The 22,850-nt window shown below is 43.1% G+C and overlaps 2 protein-coding genes across 2 annotated transcripts; one reads left to right on the top strand and one right to left on the bottom strand.

The window, feature by feature from the left end:
• Positions 1 to 1,083: 1,083 nt before the first annotated feature.
• Positions 1,084 to 5,557, bottom strand: maip1 (matrix AAA peptidase interacting protein 1). The gene is made up of 5 exons (XM_014172966.2): positions 5,059 to 5,557; positions 4,706 to 4,777; positions 3,809 to 3,935; positions 2,159 to 2,309; positions 1,084 to 1,869 (listed from the first exon to the last, which is right to left on the bottom strand). The coding sequence occupies exons 1-5, from the start codon at positions 5,374 to 5,376 to the stop codon at positions 1,791 to 1,793; spliced, it is 747 nt and encodes a 248-aa protein (XP_014028441.1). The 5' UTR covers positions 5,377 to 5,557; the 3' UTR covers positions 1,084 to 1,790.
• A 159-nt stretch (positions 5,558 to 5,716) lies between these two features.
• On the top strand, positions 5,717 to 22,748 carry tyw5 (tRNA-yW synthesizing protein 5). The gene is given in 8 exon segments (XM_045707889.1): positions 5,717 to 5,797; positions 12,168 to 12,242; positions 12,398 to 12,439; positions 13,219 to 13,356; positions 22,078 to 22,204; positions 22,556 to 22,583; positions 22,585 to 22,714; positions 22,716 to 22,748. Coding segments are annotated over 8 exon segments (654 nt in total).
• Positions 22,749 to 22,850: the final 102 nt, after the last annotated feature.

The raw sequence follows: 22,850 nt of genomic DNA, 5'->3' as shown, positions 1-22,850 counted from the left end.
ATGCTTCAATATATCCACATAATTTTCATTCCTCATGATCCCATCTATTTTGTGAAGTGCACCAGTCCCCCCACAACATGATGCTGCCACCCCCGTGCTTCACGGATGGGGTTCTTTGGCTTGCAAGCCTCCCCCTTTTTCCGCCAAACATAATGATGGTCATTATGGCCAAACAATTCTATTTTCATTTCATCAGACCAGAGGACATTTCCCCAAAAAGTACGATCTTTGTCCCCATGTGCAGTTGCAAACCGTAGTCTGGCTTTTTAATGGCAGTTTTAGAGCAGTGGCTTCTTCCTTGCTGAGCAGCCTTTCAGGTTACGTCGATATAGGACTCGTTTTACTGTGGATATAGATACTTTTGTACCCGTTTCCTCCAGCATCTTCACAAGATCCTTTGCTGTTTGCACTTTTCGCACCGAAGTACGTTCATCCCTAGGAGACAGAACGCATCTCCTTCCTGAGCGGTATGACGGCTGCATGGTCCTATGGTGTTTATTCTTGCGTACTATTGTTTGTACAGATGAACGTGGTACCTTCAGGCATTTGGAAATTGCTCCCAAGGATGAACCAGACTTGTGGAGGTCTTGGCTGATTTCTTTTGATTTTCCCATGATGTCAAGCAGAGGCACTGAGCTGGAAGGTAGGCCTTGAAATACATCTATAGGTACACCTCCAATTGACTCAAATGATGTCAATTAACCTATCAGAAGCTTCTAACACCATTACATTATTTTCTGGAATTTTCCAAGCTGTTTAAAGGCACAGTCAACTTAGTGTATGTAAACTTCTGACCCACGGAAATTGTGATACAGTGAATTATAAGTGAAATAATCTCTGTAAACAATTGTTGGAAAAATGACTTGTGTCATGCACAAAGTAGATGTCCTGACCGACTTGCCAAAACTATAGTTTGTTAACAAGAAATTTGTGGAGTGGTTCAAAAATGAGTTTTAATGACTCCAACCTAAATGTATGTAAACTTCCGACTTCAACTGTATACTTTCAGTCACCAACAGTAATTGGTTATCACTTATTTTCAGATGGACTATTCTGGTGACAGAGCACATCTCAAGAAATGGAAACAGTAGCTATAGTAATTTTTATGGCATAGTTGGAATTCATCCTCTCTACATAACGATTGAGTGTGTACAAGGAGGTTTGAGAAAAGTTTGCTCAGGGCATGCTTGAATTATCATCATTATTTTTTTAACATCTGAATCCTAAACATAAAGTGTGAAATTTTCTTCAGTCTGTGTGCACGCTCTACTTCAAGACACCAAAGCGTGGACAGCAACAGATCAAAGACAGAATCTCAATATGGTGAATCTCAATACAGAGCTCATTCTGTTTTTTCACACTGTCTGTATGCCCCTTGTCTACCCTCCCCATTAAACTAAATAATGATTCTCAGGCCTAAGAGGCAGATCTGACAAAGCCTAGTTTTGACCACTGATTGCGGTGCTGCCTGAGACAAGGGCAAAAAACTCAGCAACCTGGTCTTACACAGACTTCCGTATAGTAGTACAATTATGAACAGACATGTTTGACTTTTGCTCTTTTTCTACAGTGGATAGTATGTGACTTCTGGCAGATAGAAAGCTTGCCCCAAATATTCCCCATGTCTTTTCTGGTCTTGAGTTTGAGAGCTATTATGCTCCTGAGGAGCATCTCAAGATTTTAGCAGTTAGGGGGATATTCTTGTAGGGTCAGGAGGAAGGATGGTCTTCCATTCTCTGCCTCTCTACCACTCTCCATCTCCCCCTATAATCTCCATTCACAATCCGAGTTTAATCCAGCAGCTTGGAGTGCTCTATCCTGGTAATGGTCCAGTCCGGCGGCACCCCCTTAGTAAACTCCCTTTGGAATCTGCAAACAGCCATGATGTATAAAAGGGTTGTTAAACAGGAAGTCTAAACATTAAGCACGTGAGACACTTGACAGTCATGCAAAGGAGGTTACTGCAGGTAGTTGTTCAGATCTAGGATCTAAGAGTGGCTCATCCCTGAGACTGTTGGCAGACTTAAAGCTTTCTATTTGTCAGAGAGATACTTAGTATGAATTGCTTTATCACAGCCACTTCCAACTGCAGACCATTAAATCATCTGTGACAGATTCATTGTACTTTAGCAACAATAACAACAACAAAAAAACTCACTCATAGTTCGCTGTGAGCAGTCTCTTAGTCTCCGGCTCACCCTCACCACCTATGGCCACCTGAAAGATGCGTGTTCCCTCCAATGATTCCTCAGGCAACCGGGCACTTGTTAGATACCAGTACCTCATCAGAATACTGACAAACTTCCGCCCTGAAAGAATAGAGAGAAATGTTTTTGTAACAACAACAAAACGCCTACAGTAGGGCTGTGACAGTCATGGAATTTTGGATGACGGTTATTGGCCAGCCAAATGAAAGTGGTCACCGTTATAAATGGTAGAATAGCAATTTTTTTTTTTTATATACACACATTTTCTCCTCTCCTCCTTTCCTTACTGCATGTGCAGCCATAGAAATAGAATGAATAGAACAGGCGTTCGCATTCAGGTCGATGATGGCATAATGAGTGGACTGGCGGCTATTGCAATTGTACCCATAGGAGCAAAGCAGGAAGTAAAATCAAGACGTAAAAGCTAGGTTGAAGATAAAAGCAGGAAGTGTACCCATCAATATGCTGTGATTTGTTGATTCAACTCAACTGACCTTAAAAAAAAAAAAATGTCATTGCATGAGCCATGTCAACATAATTTGAATGAATATTTACATTACCATGGAAATTATACCAGGCAGCCACACTCCGAGTCAATATTTACGTAATAATAACAAATTCCCCTCGACCACGCCCACAAATTGGAGAAAACAACATTCTTTCCCATTGACCCCCAGTGTAAAAGAGCCAACTTCGTCGTAGATTTTTTTGTCTTACAGAAATAACAAAGCATGCTGAAAAGCTGCTGTGTTGTTCAATGTACATGTAACCAGATCAAAATTCCCACCTATGGTTCGCAATGCTCCCACTTAGGGAAATAGGGCCTTGGAGAAGAGCCCTGTGGCTTCAGACTATTCAGCATGGGGAGTAGGAAATTGTGGGGACAGGGTGTCCAAGTAGGCTACACGTACAGTAGCTATGTGTGTGGAATACATTTAAATCACAGGTAAGACATTTAACTCATTTAGTATCCATTATATTGCTATGCGTGCTGTTGCAGGGAGGGGGGTGTTTCCTAGGCAACCAAAGACTTGTTTGCTACAACACCTGGCTTGTTTCAGCAAGGAGCAACAAAGTTTCATCATGTTGTAAATAGTACATGTTACCTTAGAAACGGACTCAACCGCACGAATGCTGGCCGTCTCGTCTCTGATCAGTTCCATTCTTTTTTGGGGGGGGTAATTTTATTTTCAGGACAGTTTTCATCCATAAACGTCAGTTATACAATAATAGTAGTGCCAGCCCTAAAAACGCCTATGCCAGGTCATTCAGTGCTTATGGCAAATGCATTTATTGCACACCAGGCATACAGGCTCTGGTGAATGAGACTACTGTGATAACTCATTTCCTTCCCTTGATGAGCTCCCATTTGTCAATCTGAAATGTAATGGCACAGTGCTTACTAATCCAATCACTTATTCCATCCCTACAGATATGCAATCGAAGTCAATACAGAAGGAAATACATCATTTTATTGGAATCCACCCACATTTAGTTACAACATATTACTGACTGTTAACATCAGAAATGATCAGTCACAGTAAAGGACTAGGTGGTTTAGTGTGTTGTTTTCTGCTGTGTAGACATAACCTGGCTCTTACCATCATCATCATAATAGATGCCAACATCCCCTGGTGTTGTGTACATCAAGTCTTCCGGATCTGCAGAAAGCGCTTGCAGGTGGCTGGGAGGGAGCAGAGCACATTTCTCTTCCAGTTTTGCAATCAGCTGTGAGGGAGAAAATGGAGAGAGAGGAAATATGAGAAAGGGCCTAATGACTGCAGATAATGTGGTATACATTTATATTTTCGTTATTTAACACAGTAGTTCGGCAGTCCGGCTTTCAACTTACTCCTGAAAGTTGTAATAGTAGAATGCACAAGGTGACATTTCAAAATTGGGTAGCGCATCGTCAGTTTTCCTCTCGTCATGTCAGTCATTGCACACCTTAGAGCAGGGTTTTCCAAACTCGGTCCTGAGTTTGGGAAACCCTGCCTTAAAGAGACATTTATAATTTGGAAGGAATGTCTAGATGAACAAGCCCATAGATTATGTTGTAATGTTTGAGTCACTCAAATATCACATGAATACACATTAGACATGGCAAAATGTATAGAATTGCAATAAAGAAAAAAACAGAGGGGTGTGAACAGTTTGTGTCATGAACAGTGGTTGTGTCCATAGAAACTGATGTGGGGGGGAAGAGGATGTTCCCCAATGCTGGAAGGGGGGCCTGAGTGAAAAAGCTTTTGAACCCCTAATTTAACAGACACTAGTATCCAGAACGACTTACAGAAGCAATCAGGGTTAAGTGCTTTGCACAAGGGCACATTGGCATATTTTTGACCTAGTGAGCTTGAGGATTTGAGCCAGCAACCTTTCGGTTACAATGTTCTAAACCGCTAGGGCTGGCTGCCACCCCCAACCCACTAGCAGCTCTCCTATCAATGCTACACTGAAATTACTTGTGCAAAAATGTCTGAGAATATAATACTCACGTCTTTAGCAACCAGACCTTCAAGAGACTCAAATTGACTCCCTGACAACAGTCTTGAAACATGGGAGAATGCCTGCAACAACATATTATATTTTAGCTATAATAACACAACGTAACAATTATGTAAGATGCACTAAGGAACAAGTTCAACTGTTCATGATTAGAAGGGGAAACAGTCAAACATTTCACAAGAACTGGATTGTGTACAAAACTTGGCTTGCAGTAACGCCCACGTTATTTCTCTTGGCAAGCTGGGGTCTTTAGCCAAGCATACTTTAAGAAATGAAGTATTTCTGGTCTAACGAGCTTCCACTAGCTAGAGACCACTTATTCCACGGACTGTTGACTCCCTACCTGTTTCGATCCCTCTGTGAATTCTTCGATTTTGAATTCCTTGTCAAAATAGACCCGAATCAAAAAATAGTATATTCGGGTTCGGAACCATATGAAAGGGTTGGGGATGCCAACCACAACCACCTTCTGGTTTTGTTTACCTCCACCTCGATCAGAGCTGTAAGGTCGGACTGTGGGCACGACACCAACGGACAAAGTTGGAGCCAGGCGAGTAGTCTTGTTGGACTTGGGCTGCACAACGTGATCAGGTTTCAAGAAACGAATCAGTACTGAAGGCGGCCTGCTACAGTAGCAACCTCTTAACATGGGCAGCGCCATCTTTTCCTTCCACAGCAACTCGGTCCTTTAGTCTGCATCGTCCGACAGAAAACATGGGTACACATTACTTGGTTACTATACAACCTCTGACGATAAAATCGAAAACTATGAACGTTTGAGATATAATTCCTACATTACTTAATGTGTACTTTACTTAACATAGTTGATATTTATATACATATTTTTAAGTAATATAAACAACACAACATTCACCCACTGATGGCTAGTATACTATGGTTCAATTTTTTTTGCGGAAGGTAAATAGTGTCACACTGATACATGCTCGCATATGGAACTTAAACCATAATATCTGTCGAGTTCGGGTGTATAAAATGAAGTTATGGAACACCAGGAGAAAGTTTCACTCCCTGTCTTTACAGGAGTGGATAAAGACAATTTAGCACGAGACATTTATCAAATAGTAAGCCATCTCTTTCAGAAAAAAAAAAATCGAGTTAAATCAAATCTAAGTGTAATGGTCTCTTACACAGTTTAGCAGATGTTATAGCGAAATGCTCATGCTACTTTAACCTAACACTGTGTAGTAAAATGTCAAACAAGTACACAAATAATTAAAATGTACAATACAAATAAACTAGAAATCAAGAACTTCTGGGCGAATCCAATTAACAACCCAAATACACTGAAACTAATCAAAACGCAATCAACAGGACCACACCTACTCATTCAAGGGCTTTTCTTTATTTTTACTATTTTTTACATTGTAGAATAATAGTGAAGACATCAAAACTATGAAATAACACATATGGAATCATGTAGTAACCAACAAGGTGTTAAACAAATCAAAATGTATTTTATATTTGAGATTCTTCAAAGTAGCCACCCTTTGCCTTGATGACAGCTTTGCACACTCTTGGCATTCTCTCAACCAGCTTCACCTGGAATGCTTTTCCAACAGTCTTGAAGGAGTTTCCACATATGTTGAGCACTTGTTGGGTGCTTTTCCTTCACTCTGCGGTCCAACTCATCCCAAACCATCTCAATTGGGTTTAGGTCGGGTGATTGTGGAGGGTGGACAGGTCATCTGATGCAGCACTCCATCACTCTCCTTCTTGGTCAAATAGCCCTTACACATCCTGGAGGTGTGTTGGTCATTGTCCCGTTGAAAAACAAATGATATTCACACTAAGTGCAAACCAGATGGGATGGAGTATCGCTGCAGAATGCTGTGGTAGCCATGCTGGTTAAGTGTGCCTTGAATTCTAAATAAATCACAGACAGTATCACCAGCAAAACACCGTCACACCACCTCCTCCATGGAGAACCAGAATGTTGTTGTGCTCCATAACCGCACGGTGTGTCTGCTCCCTCACGCTTGTGTAGCCAAAATGTCCCCGCTTTGGGGTACTTTTCAGCAGGTCACTGTGGAATGACTCCAAATAGCTTGAATTTGAACTAAAAGAAAAGGTAAAAAGATAAGAGGGGTAGACTAAATTGAGGACATTGTCTGGAAGGTACTCTGTGCCCCTCAGGTTACATCTAACCACCTGTAATCCAATAACACAAACCATACAAACACTACCCAATTCATTTTTATCATGCTTACTGTAAATTTTGCCATCAGCTTGTAAATATTTTGGCCAATTTACCTTCACCTTGTGCAGAGCTAGGGGTTGGAAATGCATGTTGGTGGAATCAGATTCCACCTACAACAATACACAATGTAACCACCCCACTAATTGTATTTATCTCTATTAGACTGGATAGCTAAGCATGGACATTTCAATATTTTCAACTTGCTGTTAGCTAACTAGCGTCACTAAATTGTCAGCAAGATTTCTAGCCAGCCGAGACTGGCTGAGGACCAACTAACCAACCAAAGATGATTTATACACATTCATCATTGTTACCAACACACAAACAGAGAGTGAGTTAGCTATAACAATTCTATTTTTAGTGTTTTCCAGACAAGGGTGGAATAGACGGCTACCAAATTGAGATACCAAATAAGAGTAACATTAGCCAGCTTATGTTCGCTAACATCAGTCAAAGATGGAACTGAAATTGTGTTGACCATGTGTATACCAAATGATATGATTTAGCTGATGTCTTTCAAAGTTCAATACAGGACTGACACATTAGTTAGCTAGCTAACGTTAGGTTAACTCTAATTGAGAATTGTCCGTTTTGTTGTGGAGGACCATCATCTATGGTATCACATCATTTCTCAGTTGACGTCGAAATGGATTCCCCTCATCAGTTCAGCCTGAACATCCCTCTGATAATCTTTAGTCACCGCATCATTCTTGATGGCCGCAAGCCACTAGCAGAATCGGGGTGAATCTCTGGTAGGTAGAACCGTAAAAGGCAACTAATTTTCACGCTTGTGTGTAATTAGTACAGCCAGGCACAGAACACCACACGGGCATGATGACAAACATTAGTCAAAAACTGTTTTCCCAAAAATTTAGCTAGAGAGGTTCTAAGATTACTGTGTATTGGTCATTCGAAGTAAACAACTCCATTATTCAAGTTTGTGGGAAGCAGTGTTGCCAACTCCTCAGTAAGGAAAGTGGCTATTGGCTGTCCTAAAAGTCGCTAGAAGTCGCTAAATGACATCATCACCTAATTTGCATAATTGGCCATGTGCATGTAATTGTGATGGATGCTGTAGGAGAGAGGAATACCGTCTTGGGAGAGACAAAAAGTTAGTAAAAAACACCAGGTGGGCTGCAGCGTTCTGGATAAGTTGCAGGGTTGGATGGCACAAGCGGGGAGCCCAGCCAACAGCGAGTGAGGTAGGGTTGTACTCTGTGGATGTTGTAGAGCATGAACCTGCAGGAACAAGTCACTGCTTTGATGTTTAAAGAGAATGACGGGGTGTTGTCCAGGGTCACGCCAAGGTTATTTGCACTCGGAGGGGAACACCGTGGAGTTGTCAACCGTGATGGAGAGGTCTTGGTGCAGGCAGGCCTTCCCAGAGAGGAAGAGCAGCTACATCTTTTCGAGGTTATGCTTGATGTGGTGGGCTGACATCCATGCTGAGATATCTGCCAGTTGTGGAAAAATGGGTGTCAACAACTGGGTGTCAGAAGTGAGGAAAGGAGAAAATCACTTGAGTGACATCTGCACAGCAATGATAGGAGAGACCATGTGAGGATATGATGGAGCCGAGTGACTTGGTGTATAGAAAGAAGAGGAGTGGGTCTAGAACCGAGCCCTGGGAGAGACCAGTAGTGAGAGTACGTGGTGCAGAGACAGATCCTCTCCACGTCACCTGGTGGGAGCAGCCTGCCAGGTAGGATGCAATCCAAGAGTGCGTAGAGTCTGTGACGCCCAACCCTGAGAGGGTGGAGAGTAGTGTCTGATGGTTAATGGTGTCAAAGGCAGCGGATAGATCTAGGAGGATGAGAACAGAAGAGATAGAATCAAATTTGGCAGTTTTATTTTTTATTTTATTTGACCTTTATTTAACTAGGCAATTTAGTTAAGAACAAATTCTTATTTTCAATGACGGCCTAGGAACAGTGGGTTAACTGCCTTGTTCAGGGGCAGAACGACAGATTTTTACCTTGTCAGCGCGGGGATTCGATCTTGCAACCTTTCGGTTACTAGTCCAACACTAACCACTAGGCTACCTGCTGCCTGCGACAGTGCGGAGTGCCTCCGTGACACAGAGAAGAGCAGTCTTGATTGAGTGACCTCTGACTGCAAGTAACTACAGAGGGTAGTGCGTACGGCCCAGTACATCACCGGGGCCAAGCTTCCTGCCATCCAGGACCTCTATACCAGGTGGTGTCAGAGGAATGCCCTAAAAATTGTCAAAGACTCCAGCTACCCTAGTCATAGACTGTTCTCTCCGCTACCGCACAGCAAGCGGTACCGGAGCGCCAAGTCTAGGTCTAACCCCTCCTCACTGCTACTCTCTATTATTATCTATGCATAGCCATTTTAATCATTCTTCCTATATGTACATAATTACCTCAACACTGGTGCCCATGCACATTGACTCTGTACCAGTACCCCCGTATATAGCCCCACTATTGTTATTTACTGTATTGTCTAATTATTTGTTATGCTTATCTCAAACCCGGGAAATGTTGGGTCAATTGTGTGCCACCCTATGGGACTCCCAATGACAGCCAGTTGTGATACAGCCTGGATTTGAACCAGGGTGTCTGTAGTGACCCACCTAGCACTGAGATGCAGTGCCTTAGACCGCTGCGCCACTAAGGAGCCCTTTTCACTCCTGGAGATATCGGGAGTCCTCCTAGTTATAGAATGAAGCACTAATCACACAACATATAAAGATATTTTCTAATAATTTTATTGAAAAACATAAGACTGCCATGAAATGGTTTAGAAGTGTATTATTTTATTAGGGTTGACAAGTCAATAGCCCATTTCTCCATCACATTTTTGGGCTTGTAGGAAACGTCTTCATATGAGAATTGCACCATAGGGATAGCTCTCTGAGGGTGGTCATTTGTTGGACTATACAAGGAGAGGTGGGTTGAAGCATTAGGTTGCTAAGAGAAGGACAAACGGAATTACTTTCATGGAGGACTGGCTTGACTTGTGAGGATGACCACACAATTTATTTTCATCATACTACTTGCCAAACATAGAGAACTGATACTCTATACTGGCCGTTGGGGTGGGCTTTGGGGGGGTCTGTGGGTGGCTTTTGACCATTTAATTTGATTATTCACGCTGAATCATTGTTTAGAAGAGGTTTGGTCCAAATCGGATGTTGGGTAATATATTTGTTGAATATTATATGAATCCTACCAATTGAAATGGCCAATTTGGGTGCAATGATTTAGCTTAATTTCTCAGGTCAAATTATCTTTCAACAAAATGATGTTTCAGGAATGCTAATCGTATCTGTTTTAAAATACATAAACCATTTCAGAACAATCTGTGACGGTGGGTGTTGAAATCCTCTTTCTTCTGCTTTTTGAGGTGAAACAACTCCGGTGCCATGTAAGGGCTGTCTGAGGAAGTGGATCAAAATGCAGCAGAGTTAGTGTTCATCATCATTTAATAAAGAACGAACACTATACAATTTACAAAACAAGAAAACTGACAGCCAAACAGTCCTGTCAGGTGAAACACACTAAACAGAAACAATTACCCACAACCCCAAGGAAAAACACACACTACTATATAGGACTCCCAATCAAAGGCAACTCAACACACCTGCCTTCAATTGGGAGTCCAACCCCAATTAACTAACATAACACAAAACTCTGCTACGTCCTGACCAAAACAAATACAATTACGCCCTCTGCTGGTCAGGACGTGACAGTACCCCCCCCCAAGGTGCAGACCCCAGAATGCACCTTAAAAAAGAAAACACAAAAAATCCCCAACAAAACCAATAAACAATACCCCCTAAACAATAAGGGAGGGAAGGGAGGGTGGCTGCCGTCAACGACGGCACTGTGCTACACCCTCCCTCCCCAACCCACCTATCCTGGAGGTGGCTGAGGTGCGGGACGTGAACCTCACTCCACCTTCGGCGTCGCCCACTTCGGTGGCGCCGATCGCTGCGCCGGACAGACGGACCGCTCTGGCTGGGCCGGAGGACAGGCGGGCCGCTCGGGCTGGGCCGGAGGACAGGCGGGCCGCTCTGGCGGCTCCTGACTGGCGGGCGGCTCTGGCGACTCCTGACTGGCGGGCGGCTCTGGCGACTCCTGACTGGCGGGCGGCTCTGGCGACTCCTGACTGGCGGGCGGCTCTGGCGACTCCTGACTGGCGGGCGGCTCTGGCGGCTCCTGACTGGCGGGCGGCTCTGGCGGCTCCTGACTGGCGGGCGGCTCTGGCAGCTCCTGACTGGCGAGGCTGGGCTGACGCACTAGACGCCTGATGCGTGGGGCTGGTACCTCCATGCTAGTGCGTATAGCGGGAAACACCGGACCGTAGAGGCGCACTGGCGGTCTTGAGCGCAGGGTTGGCATCAACCCTTCAGGCTCGATGCTCACTTCGCCCTGGCACATGCGGGGCGCTGGTACAGGGCGGACTGGGCTGTGCGTGCGTATAGGCGAGATAGTGCGCACCTCAGCGAAACATGGCGCCCTCCACCTCATACGCTCCTCCATGTAATCACGGGTAGCTGGCTTACGGCTCTTCCTTGGCCTAGCCAAACTACCCGTGTGCCCCCCAAATTTTTTTTATTGGGGGTGCCTCTCCGGCTTCCTCGCCAGCCGTGTTCCAGCATAACGTTCGCTCCCTTTACCTGCTGCCTCCGCTCTCCTGGCTGCCTCCACCTGTTCGTTGCGCTCTCTTTCCTCATAGAATCGCCTCTCCGCTCTCGCCGCTTCAATCTCCCACTGCGGGAGGCGATAATCCCCAGCCTGAGTCGATGGTCCCTCTCCGTCCAGGATTTGTTCCCATGTCCACGAGTCCATAACGCTGTACTCCTGTTGCTCCTTCCTCCTCCGCTGCTTGGTCCTTTGGTGGTGGGTAATTCTGTAAGGGCTGTCTGAGGAAGTGGACCAAAATGCAGCAGTGTTAGTGTTCATCATCATTTAATAAAGAACGAACACTATACAATTTACAAAACAAGAAAACTGACAGCCAAACAGTCCTGTCAGGTGAAACACACTAAACAGAAACAATTACCCACAACCCCAAGGAAAAACACACAATACTATATAGGACTCCCAATCAAAGGCAACTCAACACACCTGCCTTCAATTGGGAGTCCAACCCCAATTAACTAACACATAACACAAAACTCTGCCATGTCCTGACCAAAACTAATACAATTACGCCCTCTGCTGGTCAGGACGTGACATGCCATTCTGTCTAATTGTGTTTTTCCTTTTAGAACTCTCCCATTTCACGAGTTTATCAAAAGAGCGGCCGAGAAAAAGCACTCTGATTTCTTCCTCTGTGAGGTCAGTGAGAGATCTAAACCTTAACCTACAAAATACAAATTGGGATTGAATAAAACATTGACCAATAGCAAGCTACACACAGACCTCAATATATCACACACTGTAACCCATGTCAGTTTGTCTTATCTGACTCAATGTACTGTTCCTTTCGTTAGGAGAGCTATTATCTGCGTTCACTGGTAGAGGAAATTAGAAAGGTATCCGTCTGTTACAATAAAAGCTACCCTACTCTGTACTGCAAATGGTTTGAAATGATGAACTGGGCTCTCTCCTGCTGAATCCCAAACCAGTCCCTTCCCCTTCTCCTCGTCCCTCCATTTTCACGTTCACGTGCGCCTCCACCATATGTACAAGTGTCCCAAAGCTGAGGGATAGAAAGGTAGATGGTGTACGGGCTAATTAGACCTTCCGATCGCCACTTTGACCGATCCAAAAAGGCTGCCGGTGTGGGGACACTGATGGCTTCTAGGTTGTGGCTATGGAGTACAGCATTTTTGCTAAGCCTAACCCTTTTACTAACCTTAACCTAATTCTCCTAACCTGTTATGTTAATATTCCTAACCTGCTACATAAATTCTCCATCTAGCCACAACCGTGAAAGCCATCAGTTCTGAGAAACCATCAGTGCCACCACACTGGTTCCAGAGATACATTTTTGCAATTTAATACAAAAGAATGGATAGGTGTGCCTTATTATATGTCACATGCATTTATTTATGTATTTATTTGTGTCCGATTTCGAGGATTGACACGTACAAATGAAATATCTCCAAATGTAATGTTTTACTGTTACTGAGGTTCATATCTTGTAAAACTAATTAACTTAATAAAACCAGCATGAAATAAAAATTATTTAAATGTGGAACATGAATTGCAACGTTTAAGTCATGTGTGTCCCAAAGTTGATGGGTTTATTGTACAACCGAGGGCCCTGCGAGCGAGATGCTGATTTGGGATTCACCGTCCTCCCCCTCAGGAGCCATCTGACCTGAGGAAACACTTCCCTGACCTGGCGGAGGACTTCCATATCCCAGAGTTCTTTGAACCTGCCCAGTTTTTTTCCAGCGTGTTTCGAATCAGCTTATGTGGCCTGCAGCTGTGGACACACTACAATGTGAGTGAGGGACTGTGTGAAAGGAGAGCAAGAGAGGGGAAGGACTGCCCTTTCCATGATCTCGCCATCACGGTGGACAACTCCATTGTGTCCTCCTCCCAGAGTGCTAAGAACCTCGGCGTGACCCTGGACAACACCCTGTCGTTCTCCGCTAACATCAAGGCGGTGACCCGATCCTGTAGGTTCGTGCTATACAACATTCGCAGAGTACGACCCTGCCTTACACAGGAAGCGGCGCAGGTCCTAATCCAGGCACTTGTCATCTCCCGTCTGGATTACTGCAACTCCCTGTTGGCGGGGCTCCCTGCCTGTGCCATTAAACCCCTACAACTCATCCAGAACGCCGCAGCCCGTCTGGTGTTCAACCTTCCCAAGTTCTCTCACGTCACCCCGCTCCTCCGCACACTCCACTGGCTTCCAGTTGAAGTTCGCATCTGCTACAAGACCATGGTGCTTGCCTACGGAGCTGTGAGGGGAACGGCACCTCCGTACCTTCAGGCTCTGATCAGGCCCTACACCCAAACAAGGGCACTGCGTTCATCCACCTCTGGCCTGCTGGCCCCCCTACCTCTGCGGAAGCACAGTTCCCGCTCAGCCCAGTCAAAACTGTTCGCTGTTCTGGCACCACAATGGTGGAACAAGCTCCCTCACGACGCCAGGACAGCGGAGTCAATCACCACCTTCCGTAGACACCTGAAACCCCACCTCTTTAAGGAATACCTGGGATAGGATATAGTAATCCTTCTAACCCCCCCCCCCAAAAAAGATATAGATGTACTATTGTAAAGTGGTTGTTCCACTGGATATCATAAGGTGAATGCACCAATTTGTAAGTCGCTCTGGATAAGAGCGTCTGCTAAATGACGTAAATGTAAATGTAAATGAGTAGTCTGGGTGTGGGGAGACATTTCTATAAGTACGTACACCAGTGTCACCATATTTAAATACCTTTACACAACCTTCTTTGCTGGTGCCCACTTACCTTTCCTTGAAGGGCTAGACCAGGGCCCGGTTTGCTGATAGCAATGGAATTTAGGCTTATATGTGTTTTAACGATGCACCTTTCCTGCGACGGCCGAAAATGTAACATGCGTTTCCCATAACACCACGCAGAGAGGACATTCGTTAAGTGCGTCGTTGAGGCATGTGTTGATAATGATCAGATCGAAAGAAAGGCAGCGCTGCTCTCGGATCAGCTTTCTCCATTCAAATCTTAGCTTTAAAAAAATTCTGCGAAAACCAGATGTTTTAGGCTTAGTTATAGTAAAACACATATATTCTGGTCTTCATTTTGGCAGTACGCTTCAAAAGTGATATATTTACTCTTTTAATAGTCAGTCTAGCTCTTTTTCCACCTTACGGTTCAACTCTACCATTGAAATTGTAATGTAGTGACACCATCCAAAGGGAGGGGTTCGGTATGAAATACGCAGAGCTGGGTGGTACCACCTCAAGGCTTACTATAAAACCAGGTGACAGCATGCCTTATTTGGCAATGATCTTGGTAAATGCATTGTGACAATATATTTTGCATGATGCTTCCTTGACTAGACTGACATTACACAAAATTCAGAAGGCAGTAAGGAAGGGCACCTTTCCGCATATGACCAAATTCAGCTTACTGTTTCATACACATTTGTACTTTTACTTAGAAAAGAAACATGTAGTCTGAGGATTATACATTTACATTCGTAGCTACATCCATGTTAACAAGAAATAGATGACAATGGTGGTCAAATCGTTGTGTTTTTTCCAATCGCAATTTTTTATTAACTGCCAATATGCCAACATTCCATTCAAACAATGCAGTCAATCCTCAGCCATACACTGGCTAAAATCAGTTGATGATAGGACTTAGACTTGTTGGAAATGTAGTCACTTTACCACTACCTACATGTGCAATTTACCTCGACTAACCTGTACCCCCGCACATTGACTCGGTACCGGTACCCCCTGTATATAGCCTCGTTATTGTTATATTATTGTGTTACTTAAAAAAATAAAAAATAATCTTAAACTCTGTTTTCTTAAAACTGCATTGTTGGTTAAGGGCTTGTAAGTAAGTATTTCATGGTAAGGTCTACACCTGTTGTATTTGGCGCATTTGACAAATAACATTTGATTTGAACAAGTACTGGTATTGTATCATATAACAACACTCACAGCTTTCCAAGAAAACAACATCTGAGACATTTATGGTCAGTTTACATATATTTTGGAGGCTATTTATACCGAAAATGTGTTTAAAACCCGTATAAACTGTATTTATAATTATATGCCAATATTTTAAGTTGACTATAATTACATTACACAATTACATTACAATTACACAACATACATCACATGCCTTACTTTTAATTGTCATGCATAAGTAAAAGCAGGAAATGCATCAACTAGGACTCTACTGTCATTTATTCCAGTTAGACTGGTTTTGGATTTCTCCCTGACCTAGATGGCTACCATTTCCCCCCCATTCTGGAACTTTGAGGATTTATGACATAACTCCTCTAGTAATGTTTTTTTTTTTTTATAATACTTTTTTACCACTTTTTCATGATATACAATTGGTAGTTACAGTCTTGTCCCATTGCTGCAACTCCCCTACGGACTTGGGAGAGGCGAAAGTCGGGTCTGTAGTGGGTCTGTAGTAACGCTTCAAGCACTGCGATGCAGTGCCTTAGACCGCAACGCCACTTGGGAGGCCCCACTCCTCTAGTAATTCAATAGGATCTCTATGGTTTTTATACAGTACCCAAGACCAATCTGTAGGTTAATTTGACCATTGGAAAAGAGCTACTCCGTATATACTGCAATCTGGGTTGGATTGAATTTAGCCCCTAATCTTAATTTTCAAGGTGAGGATTGCACTTTTCTTCCCATCACAATACTGCAGGAAATGCAAGTCCATATTTCAAAGATTTTTTTTTTGTGCCCCATTGGGGATTCTAATTTACACCGCAAGTGGCAATAGATGTCAGGAACTAGACACCTGACCACTGTGAGCTAACTGTCCAGAGCCTTATTTGCTCGCAATGCATATAATTGTATTATCAGAGAGTGCCAGTGGATTTCTGGTAAGTATGCTTTAGTGAGAAAGTGTTAGGATCAGGTACAATTACGTTTACCCACCCCCAAAATTAATATTTAAAAGCAATTTCCCCCCCCCACCTTCAACTTCTCACCTGAATGCATTTTTTATTTGTTTGAATGGGTTGGGCAAATGCTGGAATTGAGAGTTAGAGTAACAACCCATCCGGCACGCTCATACTCAACACTGCAGCCCCTCAGGGGTGCATGCTCAGTCCCCTCCTGTACTCCCTGTTCACCCACGACTGCGTGGCCAGGCACGACTCCAACACCATTATTAAGTTTGCAGACGACACAACAGTGGTAGGCCTGATCACCGACAACGACGAGACCACCTATAGGGAGGAGGTCAGAGACCTGGCCGGATGGTGCCAGAATAACAACCTATCCCTCAACGTAATCAAGACAAAGGAGATGATTGTGGACTACAGGAAAAGGAGGACCGAGCACGCCCCCATTCTCATCGACGGGTGTGTAGTGGAGCAGGTTGAGAGCTTCAAGTTCCTTGGTGTCCACATCACCAACAAACTAGAATGGTCCAAACACACCAAGACAGTCGTGAAGAGGGCATGACAAAGCCTATTCCCCCTCAGAAAATTAAAAAGATTTGGCATGGGTCCTGAGATCCTCAAAGGATTCTACAGCTGCAACATCGAGAGCATCCTGACGGGTTGCATCATTGCCTGGTACGGCAACTGCTTGGCCTCTGAACGCAAGGCACTACATAGGGTAGTGCGTACGGCCCAGTAGCCTGCCATCCAGGACCTCTACACCAGGCGGTGTCAGAGGAAGGCCCTTAAAATTGTCAAAGACCCCAGCCACCCCAGTCATAGACAGTTCTCTCTACTACCGCATGGCAAGTGGTACCGGAGCGCCAAGTCTAGGACCAAACGGCTTCTCAACAGCTTTTACCTCCAACCCATAAGAATCCTGAACAGGTAATCAAATGGCTACCCGGACTATTTGCATTGTACCGCACCCCCAACCCCTCTTTTACGCTGCTGCTACTCACTGTTTATCATATATGCATAGTCTCTTTAACTATACATTCATGTACATTTGAAGTCGGAAGTTTACATACACCTTAGCCAAATACATTTAAACTCAGTTTTTCACAAGTCCTGACATTTAATCCTAGTAAAAATTCCCTGTCTTAGGTCAGTTAGGATCACCACTTTATTTTAAGAATGTGAAATGTCAGAATAATAGTAGAGAGAATGATTTATTTCAGGTTTTATTTATTTCATCACATTCCCAGTGGGTGAGAATTTTACATACACTCAATTAGTACTTGGTAGCATTGCCTTTAAATTGTTTAACTTGGGTCAAAGAGGCACTGAGTTTGAAGGTAGCCTTGAAATACATCCACAGGTACACCTCCAATTGACTCAAATTATTTCAATTAACCTATCAGAAGCTTCTAAAGCCATGACATCATTTTCTGGAATTTTCCAAGCTGTTTAAAGGCACAGTCAACTTAGTGTATGTAAACTTTTGACCCACTGGAATTGTGATACAGTGCATTATAAGTGAAATAATCTGTCTGTAAACAATTGTTGGAAAAGTTACTTGTGTCATGCACAAATTAGATGTCCAAACTGACTAAGAAATTTCTGGAGTGGTTGAAAAACGAGTTTTAATGACTCCAACCTAAGTATGTAAACTTCCGACTTCAACTGTACATACTACCTCAATTAGCCCAACTAACCGGTACCTGTATATAGCCTCGCTACTGTATATAGCCTCGCTACTGTTATTTTTCACTGTCTTTTTACTGTTGTTTTTATTTCTTTACTTATCTATTGTTCACCAAATACCTATTTTTTACTCAAAGATTGCACTGTTGGTTAGGGCCTGTAAGTAAGCATTTCACTGTAAGGTCTCTATACCAGTTGTACTTGGCGCTCGTGACAAATAAACTATGATTTGATTTTTAGTTGAGAGTTACCCTTTAACATTAGAATTACTCCACAATACTGACGACGGTTCAGCTCCTAGAGAGATATTATCACCTATGGCTGCAAATATTGAGGCAGATAATTCTAATGCTTATGTAAGGGATAATCAACGAGGGGCTGTGCGTTCTATGGAAAATAATGAACGACGTGGAAGGTGTGTTCTACGATGCGCTAGAGGAGTAATTAAGTTACTAGTAACTAGCAAGTTTACTAGATAGCTAGCTACAGTAGTTGCTGTGGTAACCAAACAGACTTTCTAGTTTAGCTAACCAAACTATCAGTCCTGGCTTGCTATTATGAAAATTGAATTCAACAGTACCAATACTGTTTTTAATTGAACTTTCACTTTTAAAAGCAGCTCAAACAAAACATGTAAAAATGAACGATAGCCATTGAATTCTACCGTGAAACTATACTGTGCATTATAGGGAAATAATGCACGCTCTAGAATGTCCTTCAAGCCAATGATAAAGGAGTATTCAAAAATGCCATGGTATAACCTATAATAATGCACTATGTCAAGATTTGGCACATCAGTGCGCACCTGACAACTTGTGTGCATGTTGATTGTGTCTATCCCCACCGGTTGAAACACAGATGAAACATTCATGGACATCTAGCTAGCTAGCTTGCTGTTGCTATCTATTTTGTCCTGGTATAGAAACATTGAGTTGTTATTTTACCTGAAATGTACAAGGTCCTTTTTTTTGCTGGATCTTTCTAGAATTTTGACCCATTTTGAGTCACACGTGTGTTCTCTACTACGACAATTAATCCACAGATAAAAGGGGAAACCTAGTTACTGCAACCAACTGGACTGGATTCTGGACTTTGAAAGACGAACAAATCACCCACACTTGGGTATATGCTGCTAAAAAACAATTGAGGAGATGGGAGATGCGGGACATGCAGCATGTCAAGCATCTAAAATTGAACCAAGTTCTATTTCAGCGCCTGGCTATGCAGACGATCGTGTTGACCTGCAAGTAGTTTGGATGAAATGATTGAATAACATGTACAGTATGTGTACATTTATTTTGCAATGCTCGTGCATGATCTCATGCCAATTCATTGCTGTGACTACGTCAACATTGCTTCCATGCTTGTTAAAAAGGAAGTTAAATATTTAGGAATTGTTATCACGACAAACCTTTCAGATAGAGAATCTTTAAACATAATTTCATTAAGTCAGTGGCTGCAACGTGATTTTGGGTCATTCTTTTGTCCAAGACTGATGGTTTATCTAGAATCATTTACCCAAGTCAGTCTCTTCTTCTTTATTCTAATAACATAGAAAAATCAATTATGTTATTTAGATTGATTTATTTGGAGCATTAAAACTCATTATATTCGGAAATCTCAATTAGTGAAAGACTGATTGTGGAGGTTTACAGGCTATTGATTTGTTGAAATTATGTCTGTCTAATCCTACCTCTTTTTTTTTAACCTTTATTTAACTCTGTTGTGTCATATCCCTAACAGTCTGTTTAATAAACTTGGTGGACTTGAATTCCTAATGAAAGTTGATTTATTTTGACCCTCCAAAATTACCTGTGAAATTGTTTCACCAGCTAATTTTATTTTTCTGGAAAAATCGTTCCTCATGATGCCATCTATTTTACAAAGTGCACCAGTCCCTCCTGCAGCAAAGCACCCCCACAACATGATGCTTCACGGTTGGGATTGGGGTCTTTGGCTTGCAAGCCTCCCCCTTTTTCCGCTAAACATAATGATGGTCATTATGGACGAACAGTTCTATTTCTTTTTCATCAGCCCAGAGGACATTTCTCCAAAAAGTACGATCTTTGTCCCCATGTGCAGTTGCAAACCATAGTCTGGCTTTTTATGGCGGTTTTGGAGCAGTGGCTTCTTCCTTGCTGAGTGGCCTTTCAGGTTATGTTGATATAGGACTCATTTTACTGTGGATATAAATACTTTTGTACCCGTTTTCTCCAGTATCTTCACAAGGTCCTTTGCTGTTGTTCTGGGATTGATTTGCACTTTTCGCACCAAAGTATATTCATCTCTAGGAAACAGAAGGCGGTATGAAGGTTGTGTGGTCCCATGGTGTTTATAATTGCGTACTATTGCTTGTACAGATGAACATGGTACCTTCAGGTGTTTGGAAATTGCTCCCAAGGACGAACCAGACTTGCGGAGGTCTACAATTTTTTTTCTGAGGTCTTGGCTGATTTCTTTTGATTTTCCCATTATGTCAAGCAGAGGCACTGAGCTGGAAGGTAGTCCTTGAAATACATCTACAGGTACACCTCCAATTGACTCAAATTATGTCAATTAGCCTATCAGAAGCTTCTAAAGCCATGACATCATTTTCTGGAATTTTCCAAGCTGTTTAAAGGCACAGTCAACTTAGTGTATGTAAACTTCTGACCCACTAAAATTGTGATACAGTGAATTATAAGTGAAATAATCTGTCTGTAAACAATTGTTGGAAAAATTACTTGCTCTCTAATTATCTCTCTCTTTTTCTCTCTTTCTCTCTCTCGGAGGACCTGAGCCCTAGGACCATGCCTCAGGACTACCTGGCCTGATGACTCCTTGCTGTCCCCAGTCCACCTGGCCGTGCTGCTGCTCCAGTTTCAAGTGTTCTGCCTGCGGCTATGGAACCCTGACCTGTTCACGGGGCGTGCTACCTGTCCCAGACCTGCTGTTTTCAACTCTCTATAGACAGCAGGAGTGGTAGAGATACTCTGAATGATCGGCTATGAAAGCAAACTGACATTTACTCCTGAGGTGCTGACCTGTTGCACCCTCGACAACCAATGTGATTATTTATTATTTGACCCTGCTGGTCATCTATGAACATTTGAACATCTTGAACATCTTCTGTTATAATATCCACCCGGCACAGCCAGAAGAGGACTGGCCACCCCTCATAGCATGGTTCCTCTCTAGGTTTCTTTCTAGGTTCTGGCCTTTCTAGGGAGTTTTTCCTAGCCACCATGCTTCTACACCTGCATTGTTTGCTGTTTGTGGTTTTAGGCTGGGTTTCTGTACAGCACTTTGTGACATCAGCTGATGTAAGAAGGGCTTTATTAATACATTTGATTGATTGATTGACTTGTGTCATGCACAAAGTAGATGTCCTAACGACCAAAACTATAGTTTGTTAACAAGAAATTTGTGGAGTGTTTGAAAAACGAGTTTTAATGACTCCAACCTAAGTGCATGTAAACTTCTGACTTCAACTGTATACCATGAGTACCTTTCATATAACCATTAATATAGTGCTTACCTTTAATCTCTTACAGGAATAAGAAAATAAAACTTAGTCAAAATGCTTTACACTTTAACTACAGCACTAGGCTCACATGGACTGAACAGTAACTAGCCTGGGCATTGCGAAGGACTTTACACAACTACGACACCAGGCTAACATGGACTGAACAATAAATAGCCTTGGAAATGCAAAGGACTTTACACAACTACGGCACAAGGTTCACGTGGACTGAACAATAGACTAGCCTGGGCAAATGAAAAGTACTAGTGCTTACACCTACGTGTCATTTCTTATAAAGTAATCTAAAGTGTACCAAAATGGATTATGATACTAGCTAATCACATTTTATAAAAGTATGAAAACTAAAATAGTTTGCATGGGCATCCCTGTTGCTTGCTCAAATCTTCTGCAAAGCGAATGCCCTTCTCCCTGCAGATCAGCGCCAGCTTTGCAGCTCTCCACACGTCGTCTCTCACGTTGTCTCTCACGTTACTCAACGCAAACATCGTGATGACCTGTGTCTGTTCTTCTTTCTCTTGTATCCGAGACAGTGTGTGGCTCAGTTGGTAGAGCATGGTGTTTGCAACGCCAGGGTTGTGGGTTCGATTCCCACGGGGACCAGTATGGGAAAAGAAAAAAAAAATGTATGAAACATTTGAAATGTATGCATTCACTACTGTAAGTTGCTCTGGATAAGAGTGTCTGCTAAATGACTAAACATGTAAATGTGTGCAACATCTACCGCAGGGTAGCAAGGGGGATATGGAACAAACTTCCAATAATGTCAATCCCGTTGATATTCACACCATCAGTTTCAGGTAGCCTGTTCAGTCTCAGTGCTTGTATTGGCCCTGTTCAGCACTGGAGCTGTGCACTTCCTGTACAACAGTTACATCAGTTCACTCTCCTTCAGCCCTGTGGTTCCATAACACCCTGGTGTTAGTTTGGCGAGGGTGTCAACATCTTCTGGTGCCACCTGCTTGCAGAAAGTTACAAGGACCCCTATGGTAATAAGAACCCTGTGGCACCTGCTTGGGCCTTTCAGGCACTGGAGAGGGCATTACACATTCTGAAATGAACTGCCAGCGGACTATCAGGACTTCTAAGCTGCGCATACTCCTCCCTGCCAGCTAGGGTGGCACGGGCTGAGTTGGAGTCTACGTTTCCCTGCAGCCCACTAGCTCATCTGGCTGAGGATGCTCCTCTGA

The sequence above is a fragment of the Salmo salar genome, chromosome ssa25 (assembly GCF_905237065.1).
Source record: "Salmo salar chromosome ssa25, Ssal_v3.1, whole genome shotgun sequence".
In the NCBI taxonomy this organism is placed as follows: Eukaryota; Metazoa; Chordata; class Actinopteri; order Salmoniformes; family Salmonidae; genus Salmo; species Salmo salar.
Note: the sequence above shows the minus strand (reverse complement) of the source record. Positions and strands in the feature narration are given on the sequence as shown.